This window comes from Zeus faber (genome assembly GCF_960531495.2).
Source record: "Zeus faber genome assembly, chromosome: 17".
Classification (NCBI taxonomy): Eukaryota; Metazoa; Chordata; class Actinopteri; order Zeiformes; family Zeidae; genus Zeus; species Zeus faber.
Genome location: NC_137204.1, coordinates 10,972,991 through 10,996,273, shown reverse-complemented (window position 1 = coordinate 10,996,273; position 23,283 = coordinate 10,972,991). Strand labels below are relative to the sequence as shown.

At 42.8% G+C, this 23,283-nt stretch overlaps 3 protein-coding genes across 3 annotated transcripts in view; 2 read left to right on the top strand and 1 right to left on the bottom strand.

Moving 5' to 3' along the window:
* Nucleotides 1-668, top strand: part of LOC307242941 (NACHT, LRR and PYD domains-containing protein 3-like) — a gene marked incomplete at both ends in the record, with an annotated part of 8,699 nt that extends 8,031 nt beyond the window's left edge. The window contains one exon of the mRNA XM_080017589.1: nucleotides 139-668. Coding sequence (XP_079873715.1) covers nucleotides 139-668 — 530 coding nt within the window. The remainder of the gene's footprint in view (nucleotides 1-138) is intronic.
* Nucleotides 669-15,217: 14,549 nt separating this feature from the next.
* Nucleotides 15,218-22,192, top strand: LOC307242939 (NLR family CARD domain-containing protein 3-like; the record flags this gene model as incomplete). The annotated part of the gene is made up of 6 exons (XM_080017586.1): nucleotides 15,218-16,856; nucleotides 17,073-17,246; nucleotides 18,897-19,070; nucleotides 19,289-19,335; nucleotides 19,562-19,737; nucleotides 22,181-22,192. The coding sequence occupies exons 1-6, from the start codon at nucleotides 15,334-15,336 to the stop codon at nucleotides 22,190-22,192; spliced, it is 2,106 nt and encodes a 701-aa protein (XP_079873712.1). The 5' UTR covers nucleotides 15,218-15,333.
* A 365-nt stretch (nucleotides 22,193-22,557) lies between these two features.
* On the bottom strand, nucleotides 22,558-23,242 carry LOC307242938 (stonustoxin subunit beta-like; the record flags this gene model as incomplete). The annotated part of the gene is made up of 2 exons (XM_080017585.1): nucleotides 22,558-23,102; nucleotides 23,188-23,242. 2 exons carry the CDS (start codon nucleotides 23,240-23,242, stop codon nucleotides 22,558-22,560), a joined length of 600 nt encoding a protein of 199 aa, XP_079873711.1.
* Between the last annotated feature and the right edge of the window lie 41 nt (nucleotides 23,243-23,283).

The following is a 23,283-nucleotide window of genomic DNA, read 5'->3' as shown; positions in this document are numbered from 1 at the left end:
TCAGATCCTACTGAGAATGAAGATGATGGTGGACATCATGTGTCTTCATCACGCTGCTGATAAATGGACAATCTTGAACTTGAACTTGAACTTGTTAGATTATAAACTGTTGCTGTATTGTGTATTGTTCTCCACCAGATGGTGTTAAACTCACACTGGACCCAAACACAGCACACAGACAACTCTATCTGTCTGACAACAACAGGAAGGTGAAGGTTGAAGAGGAGCAGCCCCGCCCTTATCACATAGAGAGATTTGACTACTGGAAACAGGTGTTGTGTAGAGAAGGTCTGACTGGACGCTGCTACTGGGAGGTAGAGAGGGAAGGAAGGGTTGAAATAGGAATGACATACAGAGGAATCAGAAGCAGTGATGACTGCTGTCTTGGATTGAATGACAAGTCCTGGATTCTGTCTTGTTCTAATGATCATTGCTCTGCCTGGTACAATAACAGTGGAACAGACTTGGATCTCCCTCCGTCCTCTGGTCGTCACAGAGTAGGAGTGTATCTGGACTGGTCTGCTGGCACTCTGTCCTTCTACTCAGTTTCCTCTGACACACTGAGACACCTCTACACCTTCTACACCACATTCATTTATCCACTCCACCCTGGATTCAGTTTGTTCTCTGGTTCCTCCGTGTCTCTGTGTCAGATGGAGGAGGTGTAGTATCCTCTCTCTAAAAGCTGAACTGAATATTCAATGTTTTTATCACGTAGTTCATAAACACTGTATGTATTTGCCTTTCCATGCTGTGGTACATTTGTGTATATGACATCTTGTTATAGTAATTTTCCCTACATCTGTATATAACTTTACTGTCAAAATAAGTTTTGGAGTCATGTTGATGTTTGTCAACCTGCTGTTGTCCAGTCTTCTGCATGTTACCGTTATTTCATAACTCTCTAGAGAACGGCACAGCTCTGCTTCTTGCTGTTTGTACAACTTTGTTCCCGTCCAAACCAAAGACTGTAGAACAAAATGGACGTAGGGTCTGTGACATCAGCTGTTGTTTTGTCAGCAGATGATTTGAAGCATTTCTTCTTGCTTCTCATATTAGTATCAGTGGATCACAAGGCGTCTCTGATGCTTACAATCAAATCATCATCAACCAGTTCACTGATGATACTACACTGTTTTGAAGAGACGCTGCTCAGATCCCCTTTGGGAAATATTATGGGATATTCAAGCTGCAGGTCTTTACTTCAACTCATCACTGTGATAATTAATGAATATTAAAGATTGCACCATTTCTGAAATGTGTAACATACCAGTAAAGAATGAAGTTACTTACTTGGGAATAATTCTAACAAGATGTCCTTTAACACATGCAGCTCTCTAGAGGTCAAAGCCAGAAACATTGATGACATGTTTTTCATGTTTTGATGGGAACATAAGACTCACTCTGTTCAAATATGTGTGATAATGAAACCCATTGAATGTGGAGGTTTGAATTTTCTTGATGTGACATCTTTAAAAACACCTTTTTAAAATAAATTGGATGAAACAGTTGATGAGGAATCCAAGTCATCTGTTGTGTTATTGATGGAGCAGTGTTCTGTGCACTATCATTCTGTATCAGGATCATCCTGTGCACTCGCACACACAGTCTCAGTCGCCAGCGCTGCCTCCGTTCTCCCCTTCAGCAGCTCATAATGCACCTTAATTCCTCTGAACCTGCAACAGAGATGTCCTCCTGTCTGTCCAGGTGGCTCGCACACACACACAGCTCATCTACATGCAGTTATTCCCTTTGGCGCTGGATCGTGGGCTGTTTATGAGCTGCCCAAAACTATGCATGTGTGTGTGTGTGTGTGTGTGTGTGTGTGTGTGTGTGTGTGTGTGTGTGTGTGTGTGTGTGTGTGTGTGTGTGTGTGTGTGTACTTGTGCGGCGCTCGTCTCACAGCGATTAAGACGTTGATCCAGTATCCTGATAGGCAGATGTGGGGGGGGGGAGCTGCCACAAATATGAGGGCCTTTAGAGGCAACAACAACACTAATTGAAAAAAATACAATGAGTTTAAAAAGGAGTCGAGCGATGTCTGAAATTTTAGGAGAAAGGGCAGAATGATCAACACATGGGAGGAACACACCTTGATGTCAGCTTTTCTTCACCTTTATTTGACCTTATTTCTTTGTCTTGTCGACATTTGTCTATTTCGCTTATTATTGGGGCTCCAGCCTCTGCTGTTTTTGTTCATGAAAACCTGACGTCGCTCGTCTGTGGATGTCATGGATCCGACGCAGTCAACGGACAAGCTGAACAAAATGTGGATTGGGGGCGGCCCATACATGCCGTCGTCCAAGTTTGATCCAGATCGGTCCGTTAATGTGGAATAATTTAATAAAAAAACAGTATTTATTATCATCCCCACAACGCGTGTGTGTGCAAATGACGTCCCCAACAGCTCACATGATGGCATTGCATTGCTTGTGATGGCGTCGTTCACAGGTCTGGCTCTTCCTGTCGGCAAGCTAATATTTTGTGACTAATTAAACTTTATTATGTTTGACAAAAAAATAAGTGTTTCCAGAAGACAACTGGATGAAAGAAAATAAATTCCTGAATTATAATTTCTGGTCGCAATAACCATAAACAATTACAGAATGCAAGCAAAATGTATTTATTGTGGATGTGTTTTCAAATATTTTCATTCTTTTATGTTTTGTTTGTAGGTGTAGTCCTGAAGTCAGTTAAAACACTTTTTTATTTCAAGGTTTATAAAATACATTATTATTGTGAAGGCAGTTTTGTGTTGATTTAGAAAGTGCCATAAAATAATTATGTTCCCCGAATGGATCAATAATCATGATCAATAATCGTGATCACAGTATTGAGTAAAATAATCATGATTATCATTTCATCCTTAATCGTGCAGCCCTACTTCAGGATGAGAACCACCGTTAGTTGCGGCGTAGGAAACCCCACCCACAGCCGCAAACACCGCCCAACCATAGAACTACACTGCAACCAGGCTGACGATGAACTTCTCCAGTCACAAAACACTCCAAACATTCCAAAATAAAACTGAAGGTTTTCTTGGACTTCTTTGGCTTTGAAAAGATCACAACCTGACCAGCCGACATCCTCACTCTGGTATTCAATGGCACCGATGAGAGAAATTATATTTATTGTGTGAAACTCTGGACAAAGGTTTAGTCTAAAAGGCCTCGTGTTCGTCTACAGTATCGCAGCATTACTCCTGAAAGAGTGAATGATATTAACGTCTATGACCTGTGAAGCCACACTCCAGATAAAGGCCACAAACCCCGATCTGAGCCTGGAATTCAAATGCCACAACACAATTTTTGAGGTATTTCTTTCCCCTGCCTCCCGCCACACACACATACCGTCACCTCACATATATTGCTCTGAGCAGTTACAGTAGGATCAGCGTTACTATTACAGTGATACTATTACTTTACACCTACAGCGTAATTTATTAATTTACACAGTCATAATATTGCAGTTGCTCCCAAAAAACAACCTGTTTCAACTTTCCTCTTAGAGTACTCTTAGAGTACTCTTAGAGTACTCTTCTATCCGTGATCGGGGAAATCCCATTTGGTCGTCACCTGGTCTGGTTGGGTATATCTGCTCTACTTCATGAGAAACACATCACGTGATCCCACAGGACGGCTGCACACACGGCCCTGCCCCGGAGCTACGTACGTAAAGAATGAAAACATAAAGAGAGAGAGACTGGGGATCGGTGTCGTGGATAAAGCAGCTCCAGACGATGCTGCCTGGCGAGGCGTGCGGGCAAGGTTCCCAGGCCGAGCTCATTAAAGGGCAAACCTGGTGTTGAATGGCTTCTTCTGAAAGCTACGGTTGAAGACCATTCATTCATCCCGTTGAAGGAGACACACGTCGTCTCTTCAAACGCCAGCACAGCAACGCTGCTTCGCAAATGGACCGACAAATCACATGACATCATTTGCGATTTAGTCCAAACGGCAAACCAAACATGTTCGTGGACGACAGCACGGTGCAGCTCAGCAGAGAACATCGGCAACAGCCACGGTACACGCATTTGCCGTCAAAAAAGTCAAACTATTTTAACTTTTGCCGTCCTCTGCGACCACATTACAGCCGGATGTCACATAGGCGAGGAGCCAATCCGTTCATCCGATTCTTTGTTGGTTTTTCGGTTCAGTCGGTGTGACGCACGGTGAGCGAGGGAGGACTTTCTGAACGATGGAGGAGTCAGTTCGGCTCTGAGATGTGAATGGAACTCTCCCAAAAACACTTGAATTCTGTCAAGATTATTATAATGGTGGAATGCAATGAGTGAATACGTAACAATCAAGATGAATTTTAACAAATGCAGACTTTTTTTTTCTTGTGCTTTACTTCAGTTCAGTGAAAATTTCCAGATTTTGAGTCTAAGATTCACTCTTTTCACTCCCAGGTCATTTAAAGGATTTGTTCACTACAGATGAGTCGTGCATGAGTCGTGCATCACTAATTACTAGTAGTTAAATAACAGTGATCACAGTTGTATGTGTTTTTGACATTCTTCGTACTACACTACTACTACTATCCACTCACTCACATACCAACTCACACATATGTGCAATAATATACATGCAGTAAAACTGCACAAACAAGGAGAGGCATTTATATATTATGTTCATTATAATGTTACGTATATTTTGTCTTTTAAAGATTTGACTATTTCTTTTGTTTTTTTGGCTATTTGTAGCCCCCTCCCTATTAATGTGTTTGTTTATTTATTTTTTTCATTTACTTCTACTATCAACAATAATACTATTCATTATGTCTTTGTTTATCCTATGTACTTCATGATTATTTATTCTCTTGTGTATGTTCTCACTTCCTCTTATTGCTTCATACTCAAAACGCTGTTTTGGAAGTTTGTTCAATTAATCGTTTTTTAAAAATCTAAAATCTCTCTCTGGAAAATTTTTTTTTTTAAATGTACCAGTATGTAGGGGGCAGGTCACAGCTCAGTTGATGACACTCTAAGATGAAGCGTCCATCTGGGGGAGCTGTGTGTCCCTCCCCCAAGGAGCACGTCCATCTTTACTTCATCACACAGTGCGGTGAATGATGCTGAGTCAATTGAATTTATAATTAGAAAAGTCTGATGTTTTTGTATTGTTGACGGTGCAGTAGAAAGTGCATCTGTCTCTACCTCACCTGTCCTACACTGACCAAACCTGTCCTACACTGGCCTGTCCTACACTTGACCACACCTGTCCTACGCTGACCTCACCTGTTCTACACAGACCACACCTGTCTTACACTGACCACATCTGTCCTACACTGACCACACCTGTTCTACACTGACCTCACTTGTTCTACAATGACCACACCTTTCCTACAATGACCACACCTGCTCTACACTGACCTCACCTATCCTACAATGACCACACCTGTTCTACACTGACCACACCTGTCCATACATATACCTATGGTCATATGCAGTGAAATGTCATGACACCCGGTGATTACGCACAATACGCTCTATAAGCTCTAAAAATACTAAAAAAATACCAAAATGTGCATAATCGACACAAGGTGCTCGCGCAGGCAGCCGCAAGGGAAGGCGCCACAATCGCGATTGTGGATTCTATAATTACATAATAGAATCAATTGACCGTGTTATTTGATTGCCATAGTGCCACCAATTGACCAAAGAATGCCAATTTGATCAACTGGTAGCAGCCATTTTGATGGTTGCGTGTTCCTAAAGATCAAATTCAAGTATGGTAGCCTGGGAACCAAACCAATGCAAGCCCCTGATTCACTTGCTCTAGCAGATTGGTCTGCCCACCCTCCCATTGAAACAGATTTCCATGAGTGACTGGGGAGCTGGAGAATAAATACTGTGTGGGTGATGACGCTAATTGATCCCAGGTGTGTGAAAGTAGCCTAAGGGAGGAGCCGCGGATGGGTCAAGAGTGGCCTCTAGTGGTGCTGGGAGGCCGTGGACCTAACACAATTAGAGCAACAGAACATGTAACCTATTGCTGAATAAGTGAGTTCGTGATTTAAACTCCTACCAAATCCTGTCGGAATGGCAGCAAACACTTCACTGGTCATACCTGTGCTACACTGACCAAACCTGTCCTACACTGACCACACCTGTCCTACAATGACCACACCTGTCCTGCACTGGCCTGTCCTACACTGACCAAGCCTGTCCTATACTGACTACGCCTGTCCTTCAATGACCACACCTGTCCTACAATGACCACACCTGTCCTACACTGACCACACCTGTCCTATACTGACCACGCCTGTCCTTCAATGACCACACCTGTCCTACAATGACCTCACCTGTCCTACACTGACCACATAATCTTTGCTTTTTTGTATTTTTGTGTCTGCCTTTTTCAATGTCTGGACTGTGGTCACTGAGGACATACTTGGTCAGGATCTGTCTCTGCTTCATCTCTGACAGTAAAGAGATATTCTGCCAGTTCATCTTTAAGGGTGAGATAGCAATGAAGTTCTGGTCTGAGATGGATCTGTGTTGGTTTGGCAGTAAGTCTCATGACCAGCTGACTGAAGGGATTCTTTTTGGGGTTCCGTTCTTGGGTTTGCAGTGTTTCAAATTGCACTTGTATCTTGGGGACTTGATTTAACATGCATCCAAAATGGTATGGGTATCTATGGGTAATGTTTATTATTAATGGATATCGACTTTATTCTACCCTACGTTCATTGGTGTTTTTCTTTGTATGTTCAATATACTTCTGCAGAATTGGGCACGCAGGGTCTCTATTGGATGCTTGTCCCATCTAGTGTAGTTGTGCTGACTGAGTGGATCCCACACTTCACTTCCATAAAGGGCTATTAGAACGATCAAATATCAAATCATATATTATCAAATATCTTTTTTCAGATTCTGGTTGGTCTGGTTGATGTCTATTTGGTGAAAGTTTCTTCTAAATGCATTAAAGGCTCTACAGGCCTTCTCTTTCAGTGCATTCACTGCCGGACCAAAGTTTCCAGAGGCACTGAGGTCATCATAGGACAGGGTGTGTTCTGGTGCGGTGTTTCCGAGCGTGAACATGTGTCTGTTTTCCTGAGATCTGGGCTTTTTCTGGAAGATCATTATTTTGGATTTCTTTAAGTTTACTGGCAGGGCCCAGTTGTGGCATTATTGCTCCAACAGATCCAGAGGCTTCTGCAGACTCTGCTCTGTGGGTGACAGCAACACCAGGTTGTCTGCATAGAGCAGGAATTTTACTTTGTTGTTGTTTAGGGTGTGGCCTGCAGGGCTGAGGATTGCTCCATCAACAACCCTAGTTCATTAATGAAGAAAGAAACAGTCTTTATTTATCACGCAACACACCACACTACAACACAACACATGCTTGCACACACACACACATGCACATGCTTTGATGGTGGCCGGTGAAATGGATTCTCTGCTTTTGACCCATCCTGGCTTGTCCTTCCTCTGGGGGCACAGCCAGGAGCAGTGGGCAGCATACGTGGACGCGCCCGGGGACCAGGTGATAAATGTCCATTGCTGGTCAGACAATGATGGGTGCATGTTTTTGGTGGGGGTCCTTACTGAAGTGAGGTGGAGGAAACCCCATGTGAGCACGGGGAGAACATGCAAACTCCACACAGAAAGGCTCCTATTTGGGAGATGTAGATTCAAGATAATGTAGATTCAAGATTCAAGATTTTTATTCATAACATGCATACAGGTATGCAGTGAAATGCAAAGTGGCAGTGCCTACAGAGACAGTGCAGCGTATGAAATAAAATAGTATAAAAACTAGAACTATACAAACAAAAAAAAATATTCTGCGCAAAATAGATAAAATCAAGTCAAAATCAAGTCAGTACATCCAAAGAAAATATTTATAATCTGTATCCAAAAAGAGTGTATCCAAAGTGTGTGTGTATATATTTATATATATATATATGTGTGTGTGTGTGTGAGTGTGTGTGTGTGTGTGTGTGTCTATATATATGTATATATATATATATATATATATATATATATATATATACTGTAAATCTGAAGTGTGCAACCAATAGAAGATGAGTAGCAGCAGTAGCATGTGTATAGGTGTGTAATGTGTTGTATGTGTATACACGTTATAGTTACAGGTTCAGTCCTGATGGCTCGTGGAAAGAATCTGTCTCAGTCTTTCTGTTTTTGCTGCATGACAGCGAAGGCATTTGCCTGACCGCAGCAGCTAGAACAGTCGGTTGTTGGGGTGGTGAGGATCCTTCATGATCCTGCAGGCTCTGGTTCTGCACCTCCTGGTGTACAAGGGGGGTGGGGGTGGCTCCATTGGAGAGAGGAAGTCCATGTCCATGTCCAGATCCTCCGTAATGTCAACTCACTGGTCTTTAATACTGTTCACCCTGTCAACAGTAATCCTATTAATCCACAATGGTGTATATGTCCTCGGTTGTGGTGCCCTCCTAAAGTCCACAATTAGCTCCTTAGTCTTTGAGACGTTCATGACAAGGCAATTCTTTTGACACCAGAGTGTCAGATCCACCACCTCGTCCATGTTGGCTTCTGGTTGTTATCTGACATCAGGCCCACCATGACTGTGTCGTCCACAAACTTAATGATGGAGTTGGAGCTGGACATGGCCACACAGTCATTTGTTTACAGGGAGTAGAGTAGTGAGCTGAGGACGCAGCCCTGGGGGCATCCTGTGCTCAGGGTGAGCGAGTTGGAGGTGTCTCCACACACCCTGACCGCCTGGGGCCTGGCTGTCAGAAGAGCGTTGGAGATAAGTTACCTCCCTGGCGACCACCTTGCCCTTGATTGAAGAAGTCTCTTATTTTTTTGCCGATTTTTATTCCGCTCTTATTTTTGACAGATTGATTTGATGATGTTGTAAACTTTACCCCCTATACCACTTTGGGGAATTTTATAGTAGAATCTCTTTTTCCAAATTGAATCAAACGCTTTCTTAAAATAGATAAATCATGCAAAAATCTTCCTTTATTATTTTTGGTGTATGTGTTGATCGATGAGGGCGTGTAGGGTGTTAATATGATCAGTATTAACAGTCAATTTGTCCTTTACTCAAGACATTGTGTTCCACAAGCAAGGCCAGTGTTCAGGCTTTGAGAATGCTGCAGGAAACCTTCCCCAGATCACTGCTCACACAGATGCATCGGTAGTTGTTAGGGTCCAGTTTGTCTCCACTCTTGCGTATTAAGCAAATAAGCCCCCGACTCCAGATCCCAGGGAAGCAGCTTGAAGGAGCAGGTTGAACAGTTGAAGCAGGGATCTGCTGCAGCTCAGTGCTTCCTGATTTTAGCATTTTAATGTTGTCTTACAATTCTTTTATTGTCATTTGGTAATCAAGTGGGTTCTGATTGTTTTTGATAGTTGTTTCAAGTATTCTTATTTTTTCTTATATTTGTTTCTGATTGAAGGTCAGACTGTTCAGTGATATTTCTTCATACAGCTTTTCAAAATGTTTTTTCCAAACATAAACATTTTGAACTGCCAAATGTATATTTTCTTTGAGTTCCATTTTTCCCAGAATTGGTTTTGGTCGATGTCTCCAATTCTTCAATTTCTTTAACTTTTTGATTGTAATGTTTTCTTTTTTTTCTGCTTTCGGCTCTGTTTGTATTCTCTCAGGGTTTCAGCATAATTTTGATGCAGGTCTGTGTTTTGTGGTTGATGGTGGTTTTGACTGGACAGGTTTCTCCTAATTTTTTTCAGTCTTCATCAAACCTCTCCTCCTTCTTGGGTTTCTGTTTTATTATGGAGCGATTTTTAATAAGACCTTTATTGGCTGATTTGTGAAAAAAAATATTGAATATATAGAGAAGGGGTCCATATCAGTGAACACAGTCAACTACGATAGTCCCAAGAGCTGGACAGTACGTGAACCTCCGTAGAGACTCCCCTCTGACCCGACCATGAAGCATGTACAGGCCTAAGGAGCCACAGAGATGCACCAGCTCTTTGCCTGTTTTGTTGACCACACTGTCAGGGTTGTTTCTCTGGGTAGCGGTGGGGTTGAGGTACAGTGAAGGGGTGGGGTTGAGGTACAGTGAAGGTGTCTGAAGATGTGACTGTTGCCAGTAGCATCCACTGTATCAAATTCAAGACAACACGAGTTGCTCGCACAGGGGCGGCGCCACAATCGTGATTCTGGGTTCTATAATTATATAATAGTATTAATTGTATCAGGCTCACATCCTGTTGTGGCGTTCAGGTCTCCATCAGCAGAACCCCCTTTCTGGGCCTGGTAGCGTTTGATCTTGATGGTCAAAGAGGTATTTGTTAAAATAGGGAGATTCCTACATATGCTCCTACATATACATATGCTGCACATATGTATAAATCGTTATCACATTTGATGTGATTTCATTTAATTTCAGCCACATATGTGTTGGTGCTTTTTTGATTGGTTTTAATTGGCTTGACAGATCCACAACAATATCAATGTTCCACAACATTTAAAATGCAGGAGGGTCAAGTTGCCTGTGCTTTGGAGAGTGAATCCAGCGTCGTTGTACCTGCTCACTGAGGTTTAGAGATGGAGCCATATCTCCACCTGCGTTCACACCTTCTCAGTGTGAGCTGGACCTACCGCTCAGTTAGCTGCTGTGCAACACTTGCTGTACACACAGTCCGTCTGCACTCGCTGATGTGGGAGTTGGTTCCCGGCTCCTGGTTGGACCGGTTTGACTTCAAACTCATGTGATGACACTTGAGAAGCAAAGTTTTACTGAGGAGGAACAAATGAACACAAGCAGCCAGGACGGGCGGTGGAGGAACAGCAGCGTCTTCTCTCTACACATCAAGAAGGTCAAATGTCTCAGTGGATTCAACAGACTGGAACCTACCAGGGAACAGTGGACGTATGAAGGGTGAGGTAGGAACACAGCTCCCGACACTATATTTGTATGAGCTCATGTATTTTTGAAGAAAGCTAGAATGTGACGTTGGTTCTTGTTGATCATTTACCTTCTATTTGAAGAGGTTCCACAGGTTGGACTGAAAAACATTTGATCTGCATCCGCTTCATGTAGAACACCAGGTCGGAGAAGGGAATGACCTTAGTTTCAAGTTTATATGTAAAATACATGTACCTGTGTCACTGCTTACATACCTGCCTTACTGATCATGTCTCACTTATGATATACCCGTCTATCTGCCTGTCTTACTGAAAGGGATGAGATTTACAGGAAATCTCGAACAATCTGGTGTTGCAGAAAGTCATTCCTTTCTAACTTGTAGAGAATAGAAAGGAATGTTTGAAATGCAAAGAGTGAAGACTGGAACAAAGAAACATCAACACAAGCGAGAGAATCTCAAAGCAGAGATGATAGACCAGCGAGAGTGACAGAACCACTTCATGGACTGGGAGAGAGAGACCACCACATGGTCACATGAGCCAAGGTCAAGAAAAGTGTGTTTCTGTTTGGACACAATGGATGAACGGTGACTTCTTGGAGACTGTAAATCATTCAGTTTGAGTTAAATGCTGTGAAACTGGAAGAGTGACTTTGACCACCTGTGGTTAATTGAAACACTGTGACATCATCATGCTGTCTGAATTTAAAGGTCTGCAGTCAACTCTGAATGTGTCTGAGTAGAGAGAGGAGGGGCGTCCCAACTCTAAAACAACTCTGTCTGGGGAACATGGCGGCCCAAGCAAAGCTAAGAGGTAAGATGAGGATCTCTGAGAATCTGGAACTGTTGTCCATCTCAGAGCTCAGCAGTGATGTCACTACACCTTCATTAGTCTGAGGAAAAGCTCTGTGTGTGTTGTGTTGAAGCCCAGAGCAGCAGGAGAGTCCAGAGGGTCCTGCACCCAGTGGGGTCTCCATCAAGAGTGACTGGTCTATGAAAATACCTTTGGTCTTAAAAGCTGGAGATCATTCTACGGAGCAGAGGTGAGGATTTATCAAATATTTGATCAAATAAAAGAGCTAAACATCCTCAAATCCTAACGTCTGGATGGTGCTTATTGTTTATCTGGTAGATCCCATCAGGAGAGAGCAGACTGTCCTGAACCCAGCTGTGTCTCCATGAAGAGTGACCGGTCTATGGATATTCCTCTTAACTTCAAAGATGGCTGCCCCTCCAGGGAGAAGAGGTAGGACTTTCAAACAGATGATGGAAACAGAGGAGATGGTTGTTATCATTTTCTACAGAGCAGAGGGAACAAGTCAGGAGGAAATCAATTGGTCAGAACCAGTGTTAAAGCACAACGTCAGTGAAAGGGAGGGCTTTTGTTGTTTAAATTATTGTGTATATCCATTTAGTTAAGTAGAAATATATAAATTACTGCTTCAACATTAAAAGAACGTGTGGTGCACTGAATTCAAGCTTCCTGTGATATTGGATATTGATATCAACTGCTGCAACCATGCCAACCTGCCCTGATGCATTGTGGGACGTTGTTTTAAAATGACTAATCCCGTCTGTTGCCTGTTTATGATTAATTGTATTTTTAGTTGTATTAAAGTTTTATACTTATTAAGGCATATTTCCATTTGTTCAAATGTTGTATTCTGTCTATAAATATTTGTGTGGTAGGATCCAAATGTGTCAAATAAAAAGGTGTGGCTGGGGCTGCACGAGGGACCCCTCTAAACTTGAACTTGTACGTCAGTTTTGAGGAACACGACTGGTGAATACCGCCTTGTTTTCATTGATGGGAGTGCAACTGAACAAACAACTGTGTTGATTGTGAACCAAGGTGAAATGGAGAGGAAAAGAAAGGTGAAAACAGCCAAGGATAGCACCGTATCAAAGGAGGTGGAGTGTGAATCTGTATTTGGGAACCAGACTCGTGTGGTGGGTCGCTCTGTGAGTCAAAGTCCCGGGTCGTTTTTCAGTCCCATCAGAACCTTCAACCTCTGTCACATCCAAGAGTGTTTTTGCTACAAGACATCACCTCTAACTGTGTGTGTGTGTGTGTGTGTGTGTGTGTGTGTGTGTGTGTGTGTGTGTGTGTGTGTGTGTGTGTGTGTGTGTGTGTGTGTGTGTGTGTGTGTGTGTGTGTGTTCTCCACAGAGACCAGCAGAGGTCAGAGGTCACCAGTGGTCAGTCTGGACAGCAGCATCAAACAGACCTGGACTCCTTATTCCTGGTGTGTAAATGTCCAACAAGCTCCAAATGACATGAAGCAGCATGTGTTGTGGTGCTGATGGTCTCCATGCTTCCTCTTCACACCAGTGGGATGTGAATCCAGGACAGTAAAGTTCTCACTGATGTTCTTCTGTTCCAGCTGCTGGAGGACAACATGGTCACCTTTGTGAAGGAGGAGCTGAAGAGGCTCCGGAAGGTTCTGAGTCCAAGTGACCCACAATGCTCAGAGAGGCAGAGGGAGGAAGAGGATGATGAGGTGGACGGTGAGGAAGAGGAGCAGAGGAGGAGCGCCAGAGAGGGAGTTGTGAACATCACACTGCACTTCCTGAGGAGGATGAAGCAGGAGGATGTGGCTGACTCTCTGCAGAGCAGTAAGAGACTGTGATTCACACATTTAAAGGAACATTCCACTCTGGTTCTCTGCTTTATTAGTACAACTGTTTCTGAGAAGAAAATGAGAGCTCTACCAGTTCTCTACATGTAGAGTTCAGAGATATTTCCAGGAGACAATCGCTAGGAGACAGTCGCTTGGAGACAGTCGCTAGGACAGAGTCGCTTGGAGACAGTCACTAGGAGAGAGTTGATAGGATACAGTCGCTAGGAGACAGTCGCTTGGAGACAGTCGCTAGGACAGAGTCGCTTGGAGACTGTCACTAGGAGAGAGTTGATAGGATACAGTCGCTAGGAGACAGTCGCTAGGACACAGTCGCTAGGACACAGTCGCAAGGAAACAGTCGCAAGGAGACAGTTGCTAGGAGACAGTAGGGGAGTAAGGAGACAGTCGTTAGGAGACAGTCGCTAGGACACAGTCGCTAGGACACAGTCGCTAGGAAACAGTTGTGAGGAGACAGTCGGGAGTCTCGGAACTAAGACTTTAATATCGTTTCCAGTGGAATAATATATGATCAAAATTGAAGCAACATAGAAGGTGTCTACTTTTTTAGACTGCTAATAGTACCTTTTTAATGGGAAATTTATAGTAGTACTAGCACCTTTTTAATGGGAGATTTATAGTAGTACTAGTACCATTTAAATGGGGGATTTGTTGTAGTACTAGAACCTTTTTAATGGGAGATTTATAGTAGTACTAATACCTTTAAAATTGAAGATATATAGTAGTACTAGTACCTTTTAAATGGGAGATTTATTGGAGTACTTGTACCTTTTTAATGGGAGATTTATAGTAATACTAGTACCTTTTAAATGGGAGATTTATAGTAGTACTAGTACCTTTTTAATGGTAGATTTCTGGTACTACTAGTACCTTTTTAATGGTAGATTTATGGTACTACTAGTACCTTTTTAATGGGAGATTTATAGTAGTACTAGTACCTTTTAAATGGGAGATTTTTAGTAGTACTAGTACCTTTTAAATTGGAGATTAGTCGTAGTACTAGTACCTTTTTAATGGGAGATTTATAGTAATACTAGTAACTTCAAATGGGAGATTTATAGTAGTACTAGTACCTTTTTAATGGTAGATTTATAGTAATACTAGTACCTTTTAAATGGGAGATTTATAGTAGTACTAGTACCTTTTTAATGGTAGATTTATAGTAATACTAGTACCTTTTAAATGGGAGATTAATAGTAGTACTAGTTCCTTTTTAATGGGAGATTTATGGTGCTACTATTACCTTTTTAATGGGAGATTTATCGTAGTACTAGTACCTTTATAATGGGAGATTTCAACAATTCCATATCAGAGTAGAATGGTCTGTTACTAATAAGCCAGTAAAGCTACATGTTGGTTGTCATGGTGTTAATATCAGTAAAGCTGCAGATTTATGACCAACTGCACAGTTAACCTCCACATCACACACATACAGTCATTCAGTCTGCTTGTTCCAACTGTGATGAGCTAAATAGACATCATGGGTTTGTGAGTTGTACACATTTAGCAGGAAATATTGACATTATTCTCATTGACAATAACATCTACTCATTGATGTTCTCTGTTGTTTGTTCATTCAGTAAATCTTGTTCCTGTCTGCCGACGTAAACTGAAGTCTCATCTGAAGGAGAAGTTCCAGTGTTTGTACGAGGGAATCGCTAAAGCAGGACAACCAACACTTCTGAACCACATCTACACAGAGCTCTACATCACAGAGGGAGGGGGTGATGAGGTCAACCAGGAACATGAGGTCAGACTGATTGAAGCAGCTTCCAGGAAAACAGTAACACAAGAAACAGTAATCAAATGTCAAGACATCTTTAAACCCTTACCTGGACAAGATCAACCAATCAGAACACTGATGACAACGGGCGTGGCTGGCATTGGTAAAACAGTGTTAACACACAAGTTCACTCTGGACTGGGCTGAAGACAAAGCCAACCAGGACATACACTTCACATTTCTATTCACCTTCAAAGAGCTGAACTTGCTTAAAGGGAAACAGTTCAGTTTGGTGGAACTTGTTCATCACTTCTTTATTGAAACCAAAGAATCAGGAATCTGCAGCTTCGACAAGTTCCAAGTTGTGTTCATCTTGGACGGTCTGGATGAGTGTCGACTTCCTCTGGACTTCCAGAACAATGAGATGTGGACTGATGTCACAGCGTCCACCTCAGTGGACGTTCTGCTGACAAACCTCATCAAGGGCAACCTGCTTCCCTCTGCTCGCCTCTGGATAACCACACGACCTGCAGCAGCCAATCAGATCCCTCCTGAGTGTGTGGACATGGTGACAGAGGTGAGAGGCTTCAGTGACCCCCAGAAGGAGGAATACTTCAGGAAGAGATTCAGAGAGGAGGAGCAGGCTGACACCATCATCTCCCACATCAAGGCATCACGCAGCCTCCACATCATGTGTCACATCCCAGTCTTCTGTTGGATCACTGCTACAGTTCTGGATCACGTCCAGACAACAGCCCAGAGAGGAGAGATGCCCAAGACCCTGACTGAGATGTACATCCACTTCCTGCTGGTTCAGTCCATACAGGGGAATGTCAAGTATCATGGAGGATCTGGGACAGATCCACACTGGAATACAGAGAGCAAGAAGATCATTCTGTCCCTGGGAAAACTGGCCTTTGAGCAGCTGGAGAAAGGAAACCTGATCTTCTATGAAACAGACCTGGCAGAGTGTGGCATTGATGTCAGAGCAGCCTCAGTGTACTCAGGAGTCTTCACCCAGATCTTTAAAGAGGAGTGTGGGCTTCACCAGGACAAGGTGTTCTGCTTTGTCCATCTGAGCATCCAGGAGTTTCTGCCTGCTGTTCATGTCTTTCTGACATTCACCAGCACTGGTGTCAATCTGCTGTCAAAACCACAACCAACATCAAAGTTATCTAAGGGAAAGAAAAAGAAACCTGATTTACAATCCCTCTACCAGAGTGCTGTGGACAAGGCCTCGCAGAGTGTCAATGGACACCTGGACTTGTTCCTTCGCTTCCTATTGGGCCTTTCCCTGGAGACCAATCAGCTGCTCCTAACAGGCCTGCTGGAACAGACAGGAAGTACCTCAGTGACCAATCAGGAAACAGTGCGTTACATCAAGGAGAAGTTCAGTGAGAATCTCTCTCCAGAAAGAAGCATCAACCTGTTCCACTGTCTGAATGAGCTGAATGACCGTTCTCTAGTGGAGGAGATCCAACATCACCTGAGATCAGGAAGTCTCTCCACAGTGAACCTCTCCCCTGCTCAGTGGTCAGCTCTGGTCTTCATCTTACTGTCATCAGAAGAGGAGCTGGAAGTGTTTGACCTGAAGAAATACTCTGCTTCAGAGGAGGCTCTTCTGAGGCTGCTGCCCATGGTCAAAGCCTCCATAACATCTCTGTAGGTGCACAGATAACATACATATATTAACTATACACTGTTTGACAACTGATGAGATATTAGAAGTTAATATGTGTGTAAATCTAATGTAAAACAATGTATTAATCTTTGTGTGTGTGTGTCTGTGTGTGTGTGTGTGTGTGTGTGTGTGCGTGCGTGCGTGTGCGTGTGTGTGTGTGTGTGGGTGTGTGTGTGTGTGTGTGTGTGTGTGTGCAGGCTGAGAGGCTGTAATCTGTCAGAGAGAAGCTGTGAAGCTCTGGCCTCAGTTCTCAGCTCCAACTCCTCTCGTCTGAGAGAGCTGGACCTGAGCACCAACGATCTGCAGGATTCAGGAGTGAAGCTGCTCTCTGCTGGACTGGGGAGTCCACACTGTGCACTGGACACTCTCAGGTCAGTGTTACTCAACCTTGACCAAAATATTCCAATCATATTGAGATTTGTATACAAGCACTATGTCAATATACACTATTAAATACTGGTAATATAACTTCATTTACACAATGCATATAATACATATACATCATTATTCTAAATCATAACATTAATGAATATAATAATCACATCAGGGTAATGATAATTTGTCAAAACAATTTATTTATTCCATATCTCTTAGATAGCTCATACAGTTGAACCACAGCCTTTTTCCAAACAATGTAATTGAACAACGTTCCAAAAAGTCACAGCTTCCATCACAGTTACAGTCTCACAGACCTTTACATCCTCACATTCAAAGGACAGTTAAATGATGACCCCCCCCAACCCTAAATTACGGACCAGGAAAAAATTCCCAGAATCCCAGACAGAAACATAAAGGACCCTTGAGAAGGGACTTGAGAGAGGGATCCTCCTTCCAGGATGGCTAGGAGAGCAATCGGTGCAGAGTGAGGAAGATAGACATGGAATGAAGAACAGCAAAACAGACAATGTCAAAACTACCAATTATCCAGGAGAATATAATGGAAGAGACGTGAAATTGGAATAAAACAAAGGTGTCGTGGTTATTTAAAATGGTTACTTTCCCATGAAATGTTATTATAATAACCACAGTGGGACCTAATGGGGTATTTGTCTTCATCCACCATGTTCATTGTAACACAAAAACAACTCCAAGAAACTTAATGTCCAGAGTAATTAAAAAGATACTCAATGGTCAAAGGCAATACATCAATTGGCTCCTACAAAAGGACTCAACATAATGTGAAGCTGCATAATCCAGGTGTTCTGAAGCCAAATCATAGATCCATGAGTCCACTCTCATAATCATGTCTTTGTAGATGTATTATTATTATTAATTCTGTTGAATTGTATTAAATGTACAATCAACCTTATGTGACCTGTATGAAAACACATTCTCTGAAGATATAAGTCCATTAGTGTGTGTGTGTGTGTGTGTGTGCGTGTGTGTGTGTGTGTGTGTGTGTGTGTGTGTGTGTGTGTGTGTGTGTGTGTGTGTGTGTGTGTGTGTGTGTGTGTGTGTGTGTGCAGGCTGAGAGGCTGTAATCTGTCAGAGAGAAGCTGTGAAGCTCTGGCCTCAGTTCTCAGCTCCAACTCCTCTCGTCTGAGAGAGCTGGACCTGAGCAACAATGATCTGCAGGATTCAGGAGTGAAGCTGCTCTCTGCTGGACTGGGGAGTCCACACTGTGCACTGGACACTCTCAGGTCAGTGTTACTCCACCGCTCGAACCAACTGGATCATTAATGGACATCAAATAATGATGTTTTTTTATGAAAGTCCTTCTGAAAAAGTGTTTTGGAACATGTGTACTTTATATGTGTCTGCAGGATCTTACGTTTTTAAATCACCCATTAAACTACTTGACTGATATGATTACACGGCTCTATGGAATATTGACTGATTGGTCAATCAGTGGTCAGTTATTTATGAATACTGACGTCTGTCTGTGAATAATGACGTTGTAAGAGGGAACAACTCCTCCTTGGATGTGTTCACTTCCCGCGTGCACGGCGCTGGCATACTGCTTCTAAAATAATTTCAAATCAATATTCACCTACACCTTGTGCTTCATGTTGTGTTTGCAGCTTGTCAGGTTGTCTGCTCACACAGGAGGGCGTGGCTTCTCTGGCCTCAGCTCTGAGCTCCAACCCGTCCCATCTGAGAGAGCTGGACCTGAGCTACAACCACCCAGGAGAGGCAGGAGTGAGGCTGCTCTCTGCTGGCCTGGAGGACCCACGCTGGAGACTGGACACTCTCAGGTATGTAGAGACCAGCGGGCACTCCCTGACAAGCTCTTCTACAAGGAGGACGCTCTACAACCATGTGGTCAATCATACTGGGATGCTGGGGAACGTGCTTTGTTGTTAAACAGCACATATGACTGATGTATGATGGGAAACGATGGATACGGGAGCTTCTTAATGTCCATGTTTCCCTGATCTAAGAGAACGTTCTGCTCTGACTGTGTTCTTCTCAGGGTGGAGCACGGTGGCGCGTGGAGCCTGAAACCAGGGCTGAGGAAGTGTAAGTGTCTGTTTTTTTGATTCATTACTATTTATCAACTATTTAGATGGAAAGTCCATCCACACAGCAGTACGGGACGTCCATCCATTCAGATCCTACTGAGAATGAAGATGATGGTGGACATCATGTGTCTTCATCACACTGCTGATAAATGGACAATCTTGAACTTGAACTTGAACTTGTTAGATTATAAACTGTTGCTGTATTGTGTCTTGTTCTCCACCAGATGGTGTTAAACTCACACTGGACCCAAACACAGCACACAGACAACTCTGTCTGTCTGACAACAGGAAGGTGATGAAGGTTGAAGAGGAGCAGCCACGCCCTGATCACACAGAGAGATTTGACATCTGGAAACAGGTGTTGTGTAGAGAAGGTCTGACTGGACGCTGCTACTGGGAGGTAGAGAGGGAAGGAAGGGTTGAAATAGGAATGACATACAGAGGAATCAGAAGCAGTGATGACTGCTGTTTTGGATTGAATGACAAGTCCTGGTGTCTGTCTTGTTCTAATGATCATTGCTCTGCCTGGTACAATAACAGTGGAACAGACTTGGATCTCCCTCCGCCCTCTGCTCGTCACAGAGTAGGAGTGTATCTGGACTGGTCTGCTGGCACTCTGTCCTTCTACTCAGTTTCCTCTGACACACTGAGACACCTCCACACCTTCTACACCACATTCACTGAACCACTCCACCCTGGATTTATGTTTTGCTCTGGTTCCTCAGTGTCTCTGTGTCAGATGGAAGAGGTCCTCTCTCTATCCTCTCTCTAAAAGCTGAACTGAATATTCAATGTTTTTATCACATAGATCATAAACACTGTACTAATTTGCCTTTCCATGCTGTGGTACATTTGTGTATGTGACATATTTTTATAGTAATTTTCCCTTCATCTGTATATAACTTTACTGTCAAAATAAGTGTTGTAGTCATGTTGATGTTTGTCAACCTGCTGTTGTCCAGTCTTCTACATGTTACCGTTATTTCATAACTCTCTAGAGAATGGCACAGCTCTGCTTCTTGCTGTTTGTACAACTTTGTTCCCGTCCAAACCAAAGACTGTAGAACAAAATGGACGTAGGGTCTGTGACATCAGCTGTTGGTTTGTCAACAGATGATTTGAAGCATTTCTTCTTGCTTCTCATATTAGTATCAGTGGATCACAAGGCGTCTCTGTTGCTTACAATCAAATCATCATCAACCAGTTTGCTGATGATACTACGCTGTTTTAAAGAGACGCTGCTCAGAGCCCCTTTGGGAAATATTATGGGATATTCAAGCTGCAGGTCTTTACTTCAACTCATCACTGTGATAATTCATGGATATTAAAGATTTCCCCATTTCTGAAATGTGTAGTCTATGTTTGCAGAAGACTGGACAAAGGCAGGTTGCCAAACATTAACATGACTCCAAAATGTATTTTGACAGAGTAAAGTTATACAGATTAAGAGATGTGGTGTGGTGTGTGGATGGGATGGTGTGGTGAGCAGCCACACCTGACCTGGATCTAGGTGATTGGGTCAGGGTGGCTGCATACCTGTTGCTCGTTGGTTGGGCTAGGGAGCAGCAGGTTAAAACTCCCATCCACACACACACTCACGAGAGGAGCCCTGTCATGACTGGAAATCTAACACACATCACCACCAAAAGACAATGCATCAAGAAGACGACAGATTCAAGAAGAGGAGAAATTCACACTTATCTTTTCTTATTAATGGTAGTGATAATGATATGTTTAGTAGTTTAGAAATCATTTGAACCTTGAATTGACGACGACTTCCATGTTGAAATGTGTAAGAATGTCTGAATGTATTTCAATTCCTGATATGTGTGTTTATGCAGCTTTATATGGAATGTTTTGAATCCCTGAGTTGGCTGTGATGGAGGCGGTTGTGTGAATGTTCTGTCTAAAATACAAAATTAAATAGTTACATAAGAAACTCCCCTTTTCAACGGAAATATGACCCCAAGTCAAGGGGTTGGTTCAAAGAACACCCCCCTTGACATCAGTAATAAAAATGGCTGACTCCCATTATCCAAAGTTTTTTCTGGGGGTGTTTTACAGCCCTTTTCTCATGGGTTTCTGCTCCTTCTTTTCTTTTTTGTTTAAAATTTTAACTTTGAAACACTGAAGATCTGTGGATGCGCAACAGGGATCTTCTCTGTCTTAATTATTTTTGTAGTTTTCTTCAGTTTTCTGTCTGAGTTCCGCATAGTTTGACTTAGTGAAACCAGTTCCTGTAAGACATTTTTGTTGTCGAGATGATAATAACTTTGTAATTAGTTTAGAACGGCCAATGATATTATTTCCAAGTTTATTTTTAAACGACTTAGTTATAAACAATTAGAAGAGCCACTATCTGAGAGAGCTGGTGGTCTAGTGATCTAAAGGTTGCTGGTTCGATCCCAGGCTCCTCCTGCTAGCATACTGTAGTGTCCTTGAGCAAGACACTTAACCCCTAATTGCTCCTGATGGCTGCGTCCGTCAGTGTTTGAACAATTGTAAGTCGCTTTGGATAAAAGCACCTGCAAAATAAAATGTAATGTAATGACTCGCATGTCACAGATTGTGATCCGCTACCAAGACACGATTGCAACGCTGTCTCGAACCTGACCCCGTAAAGGGACGACGGGACCTCCTGGAGATCACGACGGTCTGCATCTCTCCAAGCCATCAACACTGCCCTCCAGTGGTGTCCCTGCTGAAGTGCATCGTGTCTGTCGGATGGAGCCAAAGCAACAGCGCAGGAGTCCCCCATCGGGTTAGGGTTAGGGTTAGGGTTAGGGTTAGGGTTAGACTCGTCGTGTGAAGAGTTGGTGTCGGGCCGTGTTTTACGTCCTTAGATCAGACCTTAGAGACTCTATTCAGCCATTCATTTATCAATTACCTGCATTGTTTAGTTGATTGTGGTTTTTGCTTATAGTAGAAGATCAATGTTTAAGAGAGAAATTTAGGCTGAGGTTATGAGATAGAATAATTTACTGAACCAAATAATCTGCCTAATTGGAATTCATTAATTCCTCTAAAAAAGAGGTGGTGCCTCCCTGATGAAGTTATTTATTATCTTAGTTGAATAGTTTCATAAACCTTATAATGCCAAATTTCTGTTTCCTGGTTAACGAGTGCTATTTTACATTTTTAAAGGAGGTAAACACGTTACTAAACTATGTGATAAATAAAATATTGAATATTCAGTCCAGCTTTTAGAGAGAGGAGGATACTACACTTCCTCCATCTGAAACAGAGACACAGAGGAACCAGACCTCCAAAACCGAAATCCAGGGTAGAGTGGTTCAGTGAATGTGGTGTGGAAGGTGTGGAGGTGTCTCAGTGTGTCAGAGGAAACTGAGTAGAAGGACAGAGTGCCAGCAGACCAGTCCAGATACACTCCTACTCTGTGACGACCAGAGGACGGAGGGAGATTTATGTCTGTTCTACTGTTATTGTACCAGGTAGAGTAATAACCATCAAAACAAAACAGACTCCAGGACTTATCATTCAATCCAAGCCAGCAATCAGAACTCTCTCCTTTCCTTCTGATTCCTCTGTATGTCACTCCTATATAAAGCCTTCCTTCCCTCTCTACCTCCCAGTAGCAGCGTCCAGTCAGACCTTCTGTACACAACACCTGTTCCCAGTATTTAAATCTCTCTGGGTGATCAGGATATGGCTGCTCCTCTTCAACCTTCATCACCTTCCTGTTGTTGTCAGACAGACGGAGTTGTCTGTGTGCTGTGTTTGGGTCCAGTGTGGGTTTAACACCATCTGGTGGAGAACAAGACACAATAAAGCAACAGTTTATAATCTAACAACCCTGTTTGGTTCATATATTGTGGATTCATCAACAGACTTGTCCATTTATCAGCAGTGTGATGAAGACACATGATGTCCACCATCATCTTCATTCTCAGTAGGATCTGAATGGATGGACGTCCAGTACTGCTGT